At 55.3% G+C, this 18,713-nt stretch overlaps 1 protein-coding gene across 2 annotated transcripts; it reads left to right on the top strand.

Annotated features, from left to right (window-relative positions):
• Nucleotides 1-4,003: 4,003 nt before the first annotated feature.
• Nucleotides 4,004-17,849, top strand: LOC133346215 (netrin-1-like). Of its 2 annotated transcripts, none has more exons than XM_061557751.1 (4): nucleotides 4,004-4,037; nucleotides 4,602-4,725; nucleotides 13,877-15,458; nucleotides 16,733-17,849. In XM_061557751.1, exons 3-4 carry the CDS (start codon nucleotides 14,959-14,961, stop codon nucleotides 17,844-17,846), a joined length of 1,614 nt encoding a protein of 537 aa, XP_061413735.1. In that variant the 5' UTR covers nucleotides 4,004-4,037; nucleotides 4,602-4,725; nucleotides 13,877-14,958; the 3' UTR covers nucleotides 17,847-17,849. The 2 variants fall into 2 exon arrangements, with proteins under 2 accessions (XP_061413735.1, XP_061413727.1); XM_061557743.1 differs by lacking the exon at nucleotides 4,004-4,037 and adding an exon at nucleotides 4,057-4,166.
• The last annotated feature ends 864 nt before the right edge of the window (nucleotides 17,850-18,713 follow it).

The raw sequence follows: 18,713 nt of genomic DNA, 5'->3' as shown, positions 1-18,713 counted from the left end.
CGCGTACACCCAAACCCACCCAAACCCACCGCCCGCCCGCCTCGTCCTCCATCCGGCACAGAAGGCAAAGCGGGTGGTGGGTGGTGGTGGGGGTCTTAGGGGGGTGATAATCTATGTTAAGGGGTCAGCAAATGAGGGGGACAGAAGAGAAAGAATGTAAAAACACACGAGACGGAATGACAGGCGAGGTACAATGAAATCCCCCCCCCCTCCATCAGCGACCCCTCCCCCCCCTCTCCCCCACTCCCACCCCCTCCCCCCCCAGCCGTTATTGTCACACTGACAACCTCACACACACACACACGCACTGTGTGTGTGTGTGCGCGTGTGTGTGTGCGTGTGTGTGTGTGCCTGTGTGTGTGTGTGTGGGTGCGTGTGTGCGTGTATGTGTGCGCGCGTGTGTGCCGTGTGTGTGTGCGTGTGTGTGTGCGTGTGTGTGTGCGCGCGTGTGTGCGCGTGTGTGTGTGCCTGTGTGTGTGCGTGTGTGTGTGCGCGCGTGTGTGCGTGTGTGTGTGTGCGCGTGTGTGTGTGTGCGTGTGTGTGCGTGTGTGTGTGCCTGTGTGTGCGTGTGTGTGTGTGCGCGTGTGTGTGTGTGCGTGTGTGTGCCTGTGTGTGCGTGTGTGTGTGTGCGCGTGTGTGTGTGCCTGTGTGTGTGCGTGTGTGTGTGCGCGCGTGTGTGCGCGTGTGTGTGTGCCTGTGTGTGCGTGTGTGTGCGCGTGTGTGTGCGTGTGTGTGTGTGCGCGTGTGTGTGTGCGTGTGTGTGCGCGTGTGTGTGCCTGTGTGTGCGTGTGTGTGTGTGTGCGCGTGTGTGTGTGTGCGTGTGTATGTGTGCGTGTGTCTGAGGATGTATGCACGCGTGTGTGTTGGACTTCTTTCGTACCGTACATAGGCAAGCGTGCTCATCGGATGTGCGCATGTCGAGGGTAGCGGTGCAGCAGCTATGAACCCCGTCGATCCGGGATCGATTCTCGCTCACGGCCAGCACCGGTTACGATTTTCTTGAAGAGGTCCTGGGCCTCCCCTAGGTCGACTCAGCCTCAAATGAGTACCCGGTGCGGTGTGTTTAAAAACATGGGCCACTGGGGAGACAAAGGCGGCCGGAGGTGGTGATGGTCACCCACACCCTCGCGTGCCGTGCAGGCCTTGACAGGTGCTCGCTAACAGCACTTGCCCCAACAATCTGATGAGACTATGCGGAGAATATGTCTTCGTGTTGTACAAGGGGAGCGGTGGCGCAGTGGTTAGCGCACGACTATGATGCGCTACAACCCCGCTGGCCCGAGTTCGATTCACACTCGTGATCAATAAGAGTGGCGAATATTTGAACTGGTCCCCAATCCCCGCCCCCCCCCCCCCCCCCCCCCCCACTGGTCGACCCAACAACCTTCAATGAGTGCCTGGCGCGGTGAGCAAGCATCAACACTGGGGAGACAAAGGCGGCCGGGCGTGGTGCCAGACACACCACACCCCCATACGCGCCGCGATGGTCTTAATCCTACTTGAGCGGCACGGGCTCGAGAAGAGATGGAGTGATGCGGTACAGGAGGACGTGGAGCTAGAGAAGAGATGGAGTGATGTGCTACAGGAGGACGTGGAGCGGAGTGGACTTGCCGACGACTGGTACCAGCGGTGTCAAGATCGGCCTCTGTGGAGAAGGCTCGTGAAGGACGCTACTGGGCAGTTGGAGGCAGTCGCCCTCCAACAACAACGGAGGGCGGAGGAGCGACGCTCACAACAACGAGCGAAGCGCCGGGTGGATAAATCACAGCAAGTTGGCACAGTCGGGGGCACAGGTGGTGCATCAGCCAGTCATCTCAGTCGGTCGACCCGTGGCACCTGGGTCTGCCCCGTGACCTCCTGCCAGCGGGCGTTCGACACTTCACGTGGCCTCAAGGTGCACATGGCCTGGCACAAGCGTCGTGGTGATGTCACCGCCGCTTAGTGGCGAATGGCGGTTGTTGTTGTCGTTTATTGGCTTGTATGTCTGTGTGTGCGTGAGCTTGTGTCCGCAAATGGGGAGCGGTAGGGTAGTGTTTAGCGCGCTGCGCTACGAACCCGCCTACCCGGGTTCCACTCACGACTCCTGGGCCTCCCCTAGGTCGACTCAGCCTCAAATGAGTACCTGTTGCTGTGTGTGAACATCGCCACTGCCTGGCCACCCCCTTGCGCCGTGCCCGCTCTCAACGGGTGCTACTCGCCAGCAGCACTTGCCCCAAGCGTCTGTTGAGGCTATACGGGGCATCTTTGTCCTTGTTTATGTCTGTATGCTTGTCACACCTCCCTAAGAATCCCTTTCTCCCGAGCCGACTGCATTCATCCCCCCCTCCCCTCTCTCTACCGCTCCCTTCTCCACCCTCGTTCTGCGGGCGAGTGGGTGACGATGCGACTGGCAGGCGGGCGGGATGACTGAGTGACTGCCGCGTGTGTGACTTTGTAGCTGAGCGTGGAGGTGGCTGCGTGGGTGACTGCGGGGGCGACGTGGATGGTCGAGTGGCTGAGTGGGTGAGCGAGTGTGTGAGTTGGTGGGGTGGGTGAGCGAGTGAGCGAGTGACAGTGTGTCTGATCAGGTCGATGGGTGACTTGGGAGTGGGTGACTATGTTATTTGGTGTGTGTATGTGACCGAGTGAATGACTGTACGGTTACTCGAGTGGTCATCTGGTTTATTTCGTGAGTGAGTGCATGAGTTGCTGGGTGAGCAATTGAGTAAGTGAACGGGTGAGTGTGTGAGTGAATGGATGGCTGAGTGAGTGGGTGAGTGGATGGGTGAGCGATTGAGTAAGTGAACGGGTGAGAGGGTGAATGAGTGGATGGCTGAGTGAGTGGGTGAGTGGATGGGTGAGTGAGCGAGTAAATGAATGAGTGAGTGTGTGAATGGATGGCTGAGTGAGTGGGTGAGTGGATGGGTGAGCGATTGAGTAAGTGAACGGGTGAGAGGGTGAGTGAGTGGATGGCTGAGTGAGTGGGTGAGTGGATGGGTGAGCGATTGAGTAAGTGAACGGGTGAGAGGGTGAGTGAGTGGATGGCTGAGTGAGTGGGTGAGTGGATGGGTGAGTGATCGAGTAAGTGAATGGGTTAAAGGGTGAATGAGTGGACGGCTGAGTGAGTGGGTGAGTGGATGGGTGTGTTATCGAGTAAGTTAATGGGCGAGTGTGTGAGTGAGTGGATGGCTGAGTGAGTGCGCGTGTGGCTGGGTGAGTGATTGAGTAATTGGATGAGTGAGTGTGCGAGTGGGGTATGTGGGTAATTCACCGGGATGGTGAACACACTGTGAGCACACTGTGGGGGCCCCCCACTGCTCTTCAATAGGGAGTTAGACGGTGGGGGGGGGGGGGGGGACGTACCCCCACCTCATCCTCCACAGGATCACCACGCATGTGACAGTAGCCAGCTAGCTGAGTGTGGAAGCTGAGCGCGTGAGTCGCATGCGCGCCGGCTGGTTGTGTTCTTGACGGCTGAGCGAGTGGCAGAATGAATACGCAGGCGCATTGGTGGATGGGTTGTTGAGTGACTGGCTGGTTTGGCGAGTGAGACGGCTACTCTCCGGCTGGCTGTCTTTGTATCTAAGCGCGGCAGGTGGCTTGACTGGGTGAGAGAGTCAATGACTGACCCGTTACCAGTGGGAGTGACCGTCATTACTGGCTGTGCAGTTATTCGGATTTCTACAAATATGTCTCACGTGTCGGTGAGCGAGCGAGCGAGTGGGTGAGTCAGCGAATGAGCGACTACCTCGCCTGGCTGTGTTGATCGCAGGAGTGATGACGGTTGTTTGAGTGACGAGTGGGCGATCGGGTGAAGCGGACCGGTTGTGTTAGCGTTGCCCTGTGGAGCCGTGTTGTTGGTGAGTGTGGGTGGGGTGGGTGGGTGGGCAGGGATTGTCGGCATTGGTGGGAGGGATGTGTTAAGCCCCCCCTCCCCCCGAGTCGTCCTTATCCCCCAACTCCACAACTGCCCCCCACGTCTCCCTCCATACCCCCTCTGCCCCCTCTCTGGCCAAAGTCCCGTGTCTCGCATCCCTCGGGAAAAGGGATTCAGTGAGGTCTGTTGATTGACTCGTGGTTGAGTGCGTGGGTGAGGGAGTGAGGGGTGGGTGACTTCGTGGGTGACTGAATGGACGAGTGGGCGTCGGAGTGACTGGCGGGCGAGTCGACGGGCGAGGGAGTGTCTGGTGAGTGACTAAGTGGATAGGTGACTGGGTCGGTGGGTAGGTGATCGAATGACTGGCCGGTTGGATGTGTGGCTGTACCGTTCACTGGTAGGTGGCTGAGCGAGCGAGTTTATCGGTGCGCCTTCGAGCGGCTGACTTGCGGGGGTGACTGAATGAATGACTGAGTGAGCAAGTAGCTGACTGCCCTGCTACTGCAGTTGCTGCTGTATTGCGTGCGTGGATGGCAATGTCCGTGCTTGCTTGCCTGAGCCGGTCGAGTGGGTGGTGGGTGGGTGGTTGAATTTGCCCTGTGCCTGAGCGACTGCGTTCGTGGTAGCACGGTGGTTGGATGGGCAACGCATTGTCCGCACTGGTGGGAGGCATGTATTCCCTCCACCCCCCACCCCATCACAGTATGACCTCCCCCCCCCCACCACCACCTCCTCTCTCCACCAGCACCACCACCACCCACGCCCCGTCTCCCCTCTCTCCCCATGTCATCCCCGTCTGCACGTGGAATCGCCACAAGCAGCCGCTCGTCGCGGGGGGCACACGAAGCGAGTCGGCGAAGCCACCCAGTGTAAGTCATTCTCTCTCTCTCGCTCTCGCCCTCCAGAGCTCCGTGTGATGTCGCCCCGCGCTGCAAGCACGTCGCGTCGTTCTTTATTTTTCTCTCTCGCTCGCTCGCTTCCTATTTTTTTTCATCCGTCTCGCATGCTTCTCTATTTATTTATTTCACTTAACTTTACTTCCAGCACAATTATCATTTGAACCTTTATACAGTTATTTAATGCTTTGTGAGCGCGGGTCTCTGTGTGTGTGCGTGGCTGTGGGCAAGAGTTGATGTTGTTTTGCGCGTGTGTGCGTGGGGGGAGCGGTGGTGCAGCGGTTAGCGCGCTGCGCTGCGAACCTGGCGGCCCAAGTTCGTTTCCCGCTCACGGCCAACACCGGTGACAATTTGCCGAACCGGTCCTGGGCCTCCTCCCCTAGGTCGACTCAGCCTTAAATGAGTACCTGGTGCGGTGCGTAAAAACATCGCCGTGGTGCTGGCCACCCACCCCCTCGTGTATCGTTCTGGCCTTCACAGGTGCTACTCGCTAACAACACTTGCCCCAACAGTCTGTTAAGGCTACACGGGATATGTTTTTGTCTTTGTGTTCAAGAGTTGAGCTGTTGTTTTGGGTGTGTGTGTCACTGCGCTACGAACCCGCCGACCCGAGTTCCATTCCTGGTTATGAATGGGCATCCTCCCCTACCAAGGTCGAATTGACCCCTGCGCAAGTTTGCGCAAACATCTGCGCTGGGAAGACAAAGGTGGTACCGGCCTTCATAGTTGCTCGTTAACAGCACTTGCCCCAACGGTGTTAGAAAGCTATCCGGGGCTTCTTTGTCTTTGCATGTAATTTAGTTCGTGCTATAAGTACATGTAAAAGTGTACGTGTGTGTGTGTGTACACAGTTTTATGTACACATACGCAGTAACTGTGCGTGCATGTACACGTGCAGCATAAGCTCGTGCGAATGCATTGTGTGTCTCTGCGTAGCTACACGTGGCTGGTGAGTAATATGTCACGATTTGGTTCCTTTTGACTTAAAACTTTCGTGACTGCAGGATTTCATATTCTTGGTTCTTTCGGTAAAGTCACGTGGAGAGAAAAAGTGTTGCGATCGAAACGTCGTGGGGTTTTTTTTTGCTGTTATCATTTAAAAATATTTGAATTTATTTTTAATATTTTTATTTTCTTTTTTTTTACGTGACTTTACCGAAAGAACCAATAATATTTGGTTCCTGGCCCTCCCCTAGGTCGACTCAGCCTCAAATGAGTACCTGGAGTAATGTGTAAACATCGCCACTGGGGAGACAAAGGCGGCCGCGCTCGTTGCCGGCCACCCACCCACCCCCTCGTGTGCCGTGCGGGCATCGGGACGGGGGGGGGGGGTGGAATCTTTGTCTTTGTCCAAACGTGGGGGGAGCGGTGGCGCAGCGGTTAGCGCACTGCGCCACGGGCGCGTGCGATCTTGAGCCGCCCGCCCGCCCCCACGCCGCTCACGGGTCTTCGAGACACCTCCCACGCTCACCGGCGTGGGGAAGTATGGCCAAACGACAACACCCTCGACAACCGAGCGGCCGTGGGAAGTCGGAGGCATTCGCCAAGTGCGCAAGCATCACCACTGGGGAGACAAAGGCGGCCGGGCGTGGTGCCAGACACACCACACCCCCATACGCGCCGCGATGGTCTTAATACTACTTGAGCGGCACGGGCTAGAGAAGAGATGGAGTGATGTGGTACAGGAGGACGTGGAGCTGAGCGGACTTGCCGACGACTGGTACCAGCGGTGTCAAGATCGGCCTCTGTGGAGGAGGCTCGTGAAGGACGCTACTGGGCAGTCACGGGACATCGTCCAGGCCGATGTTGTCGAATGTCAACAATGGCAGTAAGCCAAGCTGGACGATGCTCTCCTTTCGAACATCCGTACGTTCCCGAGATTGTCCACTCGACCTGTTGAGTGATGTACGTCCTTGTTCAGATGTGCATCATCACGATCAAATGTTGCGTACAACTACGGACCCATGCCACCCATAGCGTACCAGGGGTGAGCGTCTGCGAGAAGATGTTGGAACCCTTTCTGGCAATATACACATCTGGTCGTTCTCCAGTAATGATTCGGTGTGCACTTTCGCGTTGTGCACAGAAACAAGATTGCACTTAACCTCGACTGAAACTATTTCTGTTCAACTATTTATTTGTTTTCATTTTACCATTCTCGATTTGAAGCTTTCGTGACTGCAAGGATTCGGTAAAGTCACGTAGGTAGAAATGATAATAATAATAAAATAAAATAATAATAAATGAAAATAACTCAATTAAATCACGACGTTTCAGAGGCAACACAAGTCTCCGTCTTCAGGTGGTTAAGATCTTGTCTCTTGGATTTCTCTTCACTTGATACAGTAAATGTAGCTGTGACGGTCCCACCTGAAGACTGAGACTTATGTTGCCTCCGAAACGTCGTGATTTTATTGAGTTATTTTCACTTACTATTATTTTATTATTATTCATTTTACCAGTTGTAATATCCCATTGAGCCTAACACGGCGCACTTATAAAAAGCGGCCTGGCTGAACGAGATGGCTTATCCCGTGGAAATGTATAGCAGCCAAACACGCTGTAAACGACAGGCATGGCTAATATACATTCGTGAGTGCCGGATTGATGTATCAGAAAGAACAAAAAACGAACTGAAGATGTATTTATTTAGACCGGCGGGATCCGATGAGCTATGAAGCTATTTTTGCACGGATGTCCTGTAACATTCTAACGACGTTCTCGACGGCATATAGAGCTGACATTTGACACGGATATAGTTGACTCTATGCTTATTACAACAACAAAACATATTTAATAGATTTTATTTTATTTTTTAAATGTACGCCCCACCCCAGCCCCCCCCCCAATGACACAACCGCAATGAGTGAAGTATGTCCTGCAACACATTCCTGCGGAGGGAGCTGGTAGAAACGTTGGGTTGCTCGGTCAATGGCCAGGGTCAACGGCGGCGTGGTGTATTCCGCAAATATGGCCGACTGTGAGGGCGGGCACAAGCCGGCGTGAGTAGGTTTAACGTTGAGTTTTATAAGGGCACCACGGGGTGACCAGCCCCTCCCCACCCAGCCCCACCCCACCCAGCCCCACCTCACCCAGCCCCACCCTCCCCACCCAGCTCCTCCCCACCCTCCCCTCTTCACCCAGCCCCACCACTCCCATTTTTGGATGCACGACGGACGGACGGACACAATAATCCCCTGTGGGCTGGTGTAACCAGTAGGTTTCTACCAGTATAATCCATCTCGTACCAGATGCGGCCACCGCAATGGAATTCTTATTATTTCGTACGGGCTGGAAGGCTGCTGCCGATGCAGAGACAACAGCTACGAGTTCACGTGCAGCTAGTCAAGCTCGGACGACCGCGTCACTGGTAGGAGTTGATCATCATCGCTGCGATGTCTCTATCAGTCTATTGCGTTTCTAATGGATCTCGATGAGTCTGCGGATCTCTACGAGGTCTTCGAGTCTCTGTGCGTCTCTATTGGTCTGCATCTCTGTGGGTATCTGTGAGCCTCGATTGAAAGCTTTCGTGACTGCAGGGATTCATATTCTTGGTTCTTTCGGTAAAGTCACGTAGAAGGGAAATAATACAATTTAATTTTCAGTGAGAATTTTATTTTATTATGTTTTATTCTTATTATTTTATTTCCCTTCTACGTGACTTTACCGAAAGAACCAAGAATATGATTCTGTGAGTCTCTTCATCTTCTTATTCCGTGTGGCTGCTGATGTCGACGGAGAGGCAACAGCAGCTACAAATGTCACGTTTCAGGTGGTCACGCACAGATAATTCACTGGTCAACAAAAAAAAATTCTGGCCTGGACTTTTGCAGCTGTTTTAGACTAATTTCAGGGTGCTGATTCCAAATCTGATCTCATATTTGCTCTATCACATCTCATTTTTATGCTATCGGCATACCCCATTTTCATTGATTTTACCCGAAATTAACTCTGTCACTTATGATTGCAAGTTGTTGCGAGTCAGTGACTGCTTTAGTGTTAAAATATGGTGCTGTATTTTTAGGATAGTGTGTTTATAATATAATTTTATGTAGATATCCACATTTATTTAATATTTTTCTTCTGCAGTTTTTATTGAAAATGCAATATTTGATATCTCAAAAACCTGATGTGATAGACAAAAACTGATGCCAGATTTGGAATCAGCACCCCAAAATTACCTTAAAACCCTTTGGAATACCTTATGCCAGAAAAAGTGTGTTGACCAGTAATCGGCGTCAGGAGTACTATCATCGTCGCTGCGTTGTCTCCTTCTTGGTGTTTGTGGATCGGGCGCATGGCGTGACATTACATTTGCGGATACTTGCTGCATAAATGGGACATTACAAAAAAAAACTTCGCCCAATGTTGCGACTGTGGTCATCCAGAACCGAGCTTGCAAGTCGCCTCCTCAATTCCATCTCCTGCCGCTGCAGTCTAAACAATCGTGCAAGATGCTTAACGCCCCCCCCCCCCCCACTCTGCCCCCCCCACTCACATCGCTTCTGTCCACCCGGAAGTCTAAATGGGTTCGCCAGGTTGCGCATGGCCAAGTGAACTGTGAGTACTCGCCGCTTCTCCCTTCCACGACGTCTGGGCCGGCGTGGAAGAGTAGGCCAACTGCCCTCTCAGAGTCGAGGCCTATCCACCAACAGTGGCGTAGAGCGAGCACTTGCAGGGGCTGCGCCTCTAACTTTAGATGTTCCACCGCCTTCCAAACCCACGCTCGCTCCCTCCCTCGTTCCCTCCAACCCAGCCGCCCTGCAGGAGTAAAGTGCAGCTGTGTAAGGGGGAGAGAGAGAGAGTGGGAGAGAAGGTGGGGGGGAGGAGTGGGAGGAGGAGGGGGGGTGGATGAATTATTAACAGAGTTTCTTTAGCATTTGCGGTGATCTCTCCCCCCCTCCTCACCATCACCCCCACCACCCCACCGCTAAGGGTCACATCGAGTCACAATCACGGCCAATGAGGCAACGCCTCCGTCACGGTGAGCGAGCGATTACAGCGCCATTGCCGATTGTTGGCCGGTGAAGCGCGCGGTTCGAATGGGGGCGGCGGCCCTGGATAATTGGAAGGCGCGGGAGCGTCAATAAGCGATCGTTAAAGCGCGCGCCGACTGATTCACGGTGGGACGTTGAAGATCCAGCGGCGTCCTTCGACGATGAGTTGCCCATTGGGGCGAGCACGTCACTGCCCTGCTAAGTCCCACAAACCGAACGCGTTAAGACGAAGATCTTCTCCCTTCCCCGTATGGCCTCGAACATAGACTGTCGGGGCAAGTGCTGTTAGCGAGCAGCACCTATGAAGGCCGCACACGAGGGGGTGGGTGGCCAACACCACGCCCGGCCGCCTTTGTCTCCCCCAGTGGCGATGTTTACCCACCGCGCACCAGGTACTCATTTGAGGCTGAGTCTACCTAGGGGAGGGCCCAGGACCGGTTCTGATAATCGTCACCGGCGTTGGTCGTGAGCGGGAATCGAACTCGGGCCGCGGGGTTCGTAGCAAAGTGCGCTAACCGCTGCACTACCGCGCACACGCACACGTGCACACACACATACACGTGCACTCACACACACGTGCACACAAACACACACGTGCAAACACAAAAGTGCACACACACCCACATACACACACGTGCACACACACCCACACGGGCACACACCCACACGTGCACACACACGTGCACACACACCCACACGTGCACACACACACGTGCACTCACACACACGTGGTACACACACACGTGGTACACACACACGCACACGTGCACACACACATACACGTGCACACACGTGGTACACACATACACGTGCACACACATACACGTGCACACACACACACGTGGTACACACACACGTGGTACACACACATACACGTGCACACACACGTGGTACACACACACATACACGTGCACTCACACATACGTGCACACACACGTGGTACACACACACACACTCTTGCACACACACGTGGTACACACACACACGTGCACACACACGTGGTACACACACACACACGTGGTACACACACACACGTGTTATCAAGAGCAGAGTGCAAGCGGAAAGGGCGCCGAGTCGGATCCACGGGTGCACAGCGGCGAGTGATAAACCAGCTCGTGGATATTAGACAAGAGGCCACGGCGTGCTGATTAAGCATGGTCATAAATACGTAACAAAACCTACTAGAACGAGCACTGGGGAGACAAAGGCGGCCGGGCGTGGTGTTGTTCATCCACCTCGGCTCGTGAGCCGGATCGCCGTGAAGGCGTTAGTGAATATTTGAATCCGACTGCGTCGACGCATTTCTCTATTTTGCAAATCAGCTCAAGCCTAGATCACGTGATTCCCGTGTGCCCACGCCCCCAACTCTGAAGCCCCTCCCACTTTCCTCCTCCCCGCCGCCCACTGTGAAAACAGACGCCGCTTCTCCTCCGCGCCAAAGCCGACTGAAGAGTCCCATAGCTCGCAAGGTGCTTCGAAATAAACCGAGCTGAACTGAGCGGCAACGACGCCCTGATGCATCCTCCCCTTGCTCCTTATCCTCCTCCTCCTCATCCTCCTCCTTATCCTCCTCCTCATCCTCCTCATCCTCCTCCTCCTCCTCCTCATCCTCCCCCTCATCCTCCTCCTCATCCTCCTCCTCATCCTCCTCCTCCCCCTCATCCTCCTCCTCATCCTCCTCCTCATCATCCTCCTCATCATCATCATCCTCCTCATGCTCCACCTCCTCCTCCTCATCCTCCTCCTCATCCTCCTCATCCTCCTGCTCTCTCATCATCATCCTCCTCCTCATCCTCCTCCCTCTCCTCGTCTCTCCTGACCCATGTCCTCTCATTTCTGTATTGTATAAGGATTGTTATTGGGATCAAACATCGAAATGGATTTTTTTTGCACTTTTTGTACGCAGCATGGACGGGTGGTGCTTCTTCTGTACGATTTTATTGTTCATGTACGTGATTTTGATTTAAAGCTTTCGTGACTGCAGGGATTCAAATTCTTGGTTCTTTCGGTAAAGTCACGTAAAAGGGAAAAAATAAAATAATAAAAATAAAACATTTTAACACGTAGGCTTTCGCGACCAATGTTATTCATAATCAACGTTTTTGGGTTTAGATCGCGTTTATTTATAAATGTGTCGTAACCCTCCACCACCCGACACGGCCAATCAGTAAAAAAGTGTCACGTTGACAAAGACAAATAGTTCACTGCTTTAGCCCACCGGTGTGTTGAAGCCACAACAAAGCCGACTGAAGAGTCCCATAGCTCGCAAGGTGCTTCGAAATAAACCGAGCTGAACTGAGCGACAACGACGCCCTGATGCATCCTCCCCTTGCTCCTTATCCTCCTCCTCCTCATCCTCCTCCTCATCCTCCTCCTCCTCCTCATCCTCCCCCTCATCCTCATCCTCCTCCTCATCATCCTCCTCATCATCCTCCTCATCATCATCATCATTTACAATTTGAGTACTCAAATTGTAAATGTTGTGGCTTCAACACACCGGTGGGCTAAAGCAGTGAACTATTTGTCTTTGTCAACGTGACACTTTTTTACTGATTGGCCGTGTCGGGTGGTGGAGGGTTACGACACATTTATAAATAAACGCGATCTAAACCCAAAAACGTTGATTATGAAAAATAAAACATAATAAAATTTAATTCTCACGACGTTTCGGCCACAACGCAAGCAGCCGTCCTCAGGTGAAGAACAGGTCTGTCGGAAAGACAGCGTCTGAATGAACACCACCAAGCTTGGCAGCGTATATTTAAGCTGGGTTGGAGGGGGAAGGGCGCCTTGACAAAGGAATTAGCATATCAAGACAGCAGCAGAGGTTAGTGTAAATGCATTATGTTTAATTTTTATTGTTTTATTATTTCCCTTCTACGTGACTTTACCGAAAGAACCAAGAAGATTAATTCTATATCTATTTAAAGTTGCGCATTTTGATCAACCCCCCCCCCCCCACTCGTCACACATCGTCACAAATGTCTGACCCTCCCCCCCAGGTGCGTGACGTAATTTATGGACGGCCCCTTATTATATTAAATTATAATTATGTGACCTTTGTGATGATGGCTGAAACTGCTCGTCTGCAATGTAGTGCTGTGCATGTTGACTTTATCGGAGGTGCGGGGGAACGGAATCAAACTGAACGCAACGAGGCAGTTCTAAAGACGCGAGTTGTCACCCCAGGTGATTTAAAAGTGCCACAGCTCCCGGCGTGCTTGCGCATATCGGAAAGGAAGGGAGCGTTCCAGACGGCCGCCGAAGCGACGCATCTGCCTGGACGGTGCGGGCGGCAGCCAAATCTATTTTTGGTTCTTTCGGTAAAGTCACGTAGAATGGAAATAATAAAAGAATAAAAATAAAACGTAATTAAATAATTCTCACGACGTTTCGGCCACAACGCAAGCAGCCGTCCTCAGGTGAAGAGCAGGTCTGTCAGAAAGACAGCGTCTGAATGAACACCACCAGGCTTGGCAGCGTATATTTAAGCTGGGTTGGAGGGGGAAGAGCGCCTTGACAAAGGAATTTGCATATCAAGAGGAATTTAGCATATCTTGATGTGCAAATTCCTTTGTCAAGGCGCTCTTCCCCCTTCAACCCAACTTAAATATACGCTGCCAAGCCTGGTGGTGTTCATTCAGACGCTGTCTTTCTGACAGACCTGTTCTTCACCTGAGGACGGCTGCTTGCGTTGTGGCCGAAACGTCGTGAGAATTATTTTATTATGATGAATTTTTATTATTTCATTATTTCCATTCTACGTGACTTTACCGAAAGAACCAAGAAAATGAATCCCTGCAGTCACGAAAGCTTTAAATCGAAATTTAAATCTATTTTTGTTCGATGGCCGAACCCGAAAAACGCCGTCGCTGCTGCCGCTGCTGCTGCTGCTGCTTCTGCTGCTTCTGCCACGAGGGATGATGAGCGCGGAGGAGTCTCGCGTGGGTCGATGATTTGTGCTCCTTGACGAGATTCGGGCAGCGAGGTGATTCGTGCGCTCCGTTTGCGGCGTGCGCTTGTGCGCTCAGCGAGTGGGCAAATATAGAACGCGCTGATGTTTGTGACCTCCCCCCCCTCTCTCTCACGTCATTTGCTTACTCCCCACACCCCCACCCCCCACGCAGGAGTCACTGCCACGAATCGTTAAGGTGCCGGGCTGAGCACGGAGCAGAGGTGGTGAGAGAGAGAGGAGGAAGAGGGAGGAGGAAGAGAGAAGACTGAAAACAACAGCACGTAGCATATTGCGGGGAGTAGAGAGGAGAGAGAGTGGGGGAGGGGGTTAGAGAGGGAGGTGGGAGAGACGGGAGGCGAGAGGGTGGTGGGGGGGGAGTGGGAGACGGACGGACACAGCAACGGCGAAGAACGAATCGAGCGATATCCACTGCAGAGGACGACTGCCGCGTCTCTGGCGACTGAGCGAGACTCGGAGACACCCAGAAGGAAGGTGCAGCTATTAAACTGGCGGAGAAGCAGATCTCGTGAGCGACGCAGAACGACTGATAAGTGACTGACAGACAGACACGCGTACAGGGCAACATTGAGACAGGCACAGAGAGAGAGCCAGAGAGAGATATCAATCTGAGAATATTTAGATACTGAGACACGGATAGACATCGGGGTAAAGAGAGTACACATACACACACTGACACACACACTGACAGACACACACTGACACACACACACTGACACACACACACAGTGACACACACACACACTGACACACACACTGACACACACACACACACACTGACACACACACACACTGACACACACACACTGACACACACACACACTGACACACACACACACACTGACACACACACACTGACACACACTAACACACACACACACTGACACATACACACTGACACACACACACACTGACACTGACACACACTGACACACACACACTGACACACACAGACACACACACACTGACACACACACACACACACTGACACACACACACACTGACACACACTGACACACACACACTGACACACACACACTGACACACACACACTGACACACACACTGACACACACACACACTGACACACACACACTGACACACACACACACTGACACACACACACTGACACACACACACTGACACACACACACTGACACACACACTGACACACACACACTGACACACACACACTGACACACACACTGACACACACACACGGACACACGGGGCCGGCATGGCTCTTCTCGCGCTCTGCATCGTCGCTGCTCTGTGCAGTAGCCGCGCGCTCCTGGCCGCGCGTCCCTCCTCTTCCTCCTCCTCCGCCGCGGGCCGCGGGTCCGTAGGGTCCGGGTTGGGCTCCGGCCCGGGGCTGGCCTCGGTGCCCAACTCCGGGTTGGGGATGGGGGGGCCGCTGCGTCGGAGAGGAGAGGGAGGAGGCGGAGGAGGAGGTGGAGGAGGTGGTGGAGGAGGAGGAGGTGGAGGAGGAGGTGGAGGAGGATCCCGGGGGGGATCAGCCGGCGGTCCAAATCGTTCTCTGCAACAACAGCAACAGAAGCAGAAGCAGCTACAGCTGCAGCTGCAGCAGCAGCAGCAGCAGGCGGGGTCGGGCGGTAGCTCCCCGGACCCGTGCTACAACGAAAGCGGCCACCCGCGCCGCTGCATCCCCGACTTCGTGAACGCGGCGTTCGAGATGGAGGCGCGCGCCAGCAGCACGTGCGGGAGCCCCCCGTCACGGTGACCCCCCCCCCCTCCCCTTGCCCCCCCCCCTCCCCTTGCCCCCCCCCTCCCCTTGCCCCCCCCCCCCCACACACTCCTCCCTACTGTCCACTCCCGGTGACGACCCCCTCCCCCCACTGTTGGTGTTGAGCTCCCCCCTTCGACTAGCGAGCCCTCTCCCCCCTTCCCCGTGCCCCCCCCCACCGCTCCCCATCCTATTCCCGTGATCCCCCCCCCGGCTCCCCTGCCGAGCTATAGTATTTGTAGGGGGCAGTAGGATGCGTAGCAGCAGCAGTAGCAGCAGCAGTAAGCGGCGCTCGTTCAACACGCACGTGAATGGGAGCGCCTCTGGTGGCTGATATGGCGAGAAGTCCACTTCGATATGCCGTGACTCGACAATGAATATCATTGATGTTCATATCATGATTAGACTCAGAGAGAGAGAGGGGACGACTCAGAGAGAGAGGACGACTCAGAGAGATAGAGGACGACTCAGAGAGAGAGAGGACGAATCAGGGAGAGAGAGAGGGCGACTCAGAGAGAGAGGGGACGACTCAGAGAGAGAGAGAGGACGACTCAGAGAGAGAGAACGACTCAGAGAGAGAGAGGAGGACTCAGAGGCGCCAGGAGGAGGACGATGAAGCACAGATGAGCGGGAAGGCAGCAGCAGCTGCAGCAGCAGCGCCGACGCAAAATCCCACCCCCAGGCTCTGCGGTCCTCTATACATGAAGGCGTTCTTGGCCACTGAATGAACGTTTACGTTTGGGAGTAAATCAGAGCACCCGGAGAAAACCCTCGCGTGCAAGGGGGCAACGCTCTATCCCGTACAAATGGAACGGGCGGATCCCAATGCCTCGTTCTTGTGCCGCCTTCTCCTGTCACAGCCACGGAAAGAAAGTTTCACTCAACGTCTCTGTGTGTGCGCGCGCGCGTGACCCACCAACCCCTCGCTGCCGCTTCCGCACACGGTGCTGGGCTACAGGCAGCCGCGTGCAGCAGTAGGAGCAGCAGCAGCAGCGTGAGTCGCGGCTAGCGCACGAGCAGCAGCGGGCAGGTCGTCCAAGGCAGTGCTTTATTGTGAATATCATCATCATCAGCATCATCATCAGCAGCAGCATCAGCAGCAGCAGCAGCAAGATCATCGTCATCTTCAATTACGAGTAACATCCGCAGCATTGGCGGCAGTGGGGTGAGGCAGCAGCTAGCAGCAGCAGCAATCAACCTCGTGTCATCCGCGTCGTCACGGCAGTCACTTTCCACGTCCCGTCCCCCCACTCGCAATCTTCCGCAGGTATTGCTCCTCTATCTCCTCCTCATCCTCCTCCTCATCCTCCTCGGGTCCTTCCGGAGGCGATGGCCGGGGCCACATCCTCGCCGGCGCTGCTGCTGCTGCGGCTGCAACGGGAGGAGGAGGAGGATCCGTCGGCGTCGGCTGCCGCATCTGCGACTCGTCCGACCCGCGCGGCGCCCACCCTCCCTCGCTGCTCACCGACCTCCACAACCCGCACAACGCCACGTGCTGGCTGTCCGAGGCGGGCCTGTCGCCCGGCCAGAACGTCACCCTCGTGGTGCCTCTGGGCCTCAAGTACGAGGTGACCTTCGTGAGCGTCCAGTTCTGCACGCCGCTGCCGCCCGACTCGCTCGCCATCTACAAGTCCATGGACCGCGGCAAGACGTGGGTGCCCTTCCACTTCTACTCGAGCCAGTGCCGACGCGTGTTCGGGCGGCCGCACCGCGGCACCGTCACCAAGATGACCGAGCAGGAGGCGCTGTGCACCGACGCGCACCTGTCCCAGGGCCTCGTGGCATTCAGCACGCTGGACGGGCGTCCGTCGGCCAACGATTTCGCCAACAGCCCCGTGCTGCAGGACTGGGTGACGGCCACCGACATCAAGGTGGTGCTGGTCAAGCCGTGGAGCAATTTGGCCGGGGGGTCGTCATCGTCCTCGGCATCATCATCATCCTCCTCCTCCTCCGGCGGGGTCATCGGCGGCGTCGTCTCGCCTGGGTCAACAGCCGGCGGCGGCGGCGCCGTCAGCAACGAGCTGGCGGACGGAACGCCTCCAGAGAGTCGCTACCACGGCGTGGCCGACATCCAAGTCGGGGGCCGCTGCCGCTGCAACGGGCACGCGTCGCGGTGCGGCCGCGACCGCGACGGGGCGGCCGCGTGCGAGTGCCGCCACAACACGGGCGGGCCCGAGTGCGACTCGTGCCGAGCATTCCACCACGACCGGCCCTGGCAGAGGGCCACGAGCAGAGATGCCCACGAGTGCGTCGGTGAGTCGGCGGCGGCGGTGGTGGTGAGTGTGGTGGTGGTGAGTGTGAGAGTGGTGGTGGTGAGTGTGAGAGTGGTGGTGAGTGTGAGAGTAGTGGTGGTGAGTGGTGGTGGTGAGTGGTGGTGGTGAGTGCGGTGGTGGTGAGTGTGAGTGGTGAGTGTGTGAGTAGTGGTGGTGGTGGTTGTGTGAGTGTGGTGGTGGTGGTGGTGTGAGTGTGGGAGTGGTGGTGGTGGTGGTTGTGTGAGAGTGGTGGTGGTGAGAGTGGTGGTGATGAGCGTGGGAGTGGTGATGGTGGTGAGTGTGAAAGTGGTGGTTGTGGTGAGTGTGAGTGGTGGTGGTGGTAAGTGTGAGAGTGGTGGTTGTGGTGAGTGTGAGTGGTGGTGGTGGTGAGTGTGAGAGTGGTGGTGAGTGTGAGAGTGGTGGTGGTGGTGGTTGTGAGAGTGGTGGGAGTGGTTGTGGTGGTGAGTGTGGGAGTGGTGGTGGTTGTGTGAGTGGTGGTGGTGGTTGTGTGGTTGGGATTAAACGCAGCAAGTTGTCACAGTGCTGGGGCACAGCTGCTGCATCTGCCTGTCATCTCAGTCAGTCAACCCACGGCACCACCTGGGTCTGTCCCGTGATCTCCTCCTGCACCTAGCCTGGCACAGCAGTCAACCCACGGCACCACCTGGGTCTGTCCCGTGATCTCCTCCTGCACCTAGCCTGGCACAGCAGTCAACCCACGGCACCTGCTGGGTCTGCCCCGTGACTTCCTCCTCCGGCACCTAGCCTGGCACAGCAGTCAACCCACGGCATCTGCTGGGTCTGCCCCGTGACTTCCTCCTCCTGCACCTAGCCTGGCACAGCAGTCAACCCACGGCACCACCTGGGCTTGTCCCGTGACCTCCTCCTGCACCTAGCCTGGCACAGCAGTCAACCCACGGCACCTGCTGGGTCTGCCCCGTGACTTCCTCCTCCTGCACCTAGCCTGGCACAGCAGTCAACCCACGGCACCACCTG

Source organism: Lethenteron reissneri, chromosome 3 (assembly GCF_015708825.2).
Source record: "Lethenteron reissneri isolate LAM-NWPU_2019-01 chromosome 3, ASM1570882v1, whole genome shotgun sequence".
Taxonomy (NCBI): Eukaryota; Metazoa; Chordata; class Hyperoartia; order Petromyzontiformes; family Petromyzontidae; genus Lethenteron; species Lethenteron reissneri.
The sequence above is the reverse complement of the archived record's forward strand: the minus strand, read 5'-3'. Positions and strand labels throughout refer to the sequence as shown.

Excerpts from the sequence above, each read along its gene's own strand:
- LOC133346215 (XM_061557751.1), top strand. The coding sequence starts at position 14,959 with ATGGCTCTTCTCGCGCTCTGCATCGTCGCTGCTCTGTGCAGTAGCCGC. Across the intron at positions 15,459-16,732 it reads TGCGGGAGCCCCCCGTCACG|GTATTGCTCCTCTATCTCCT; the intron begins GTGACCCCCCCC and ends AATCTTCCGCAG.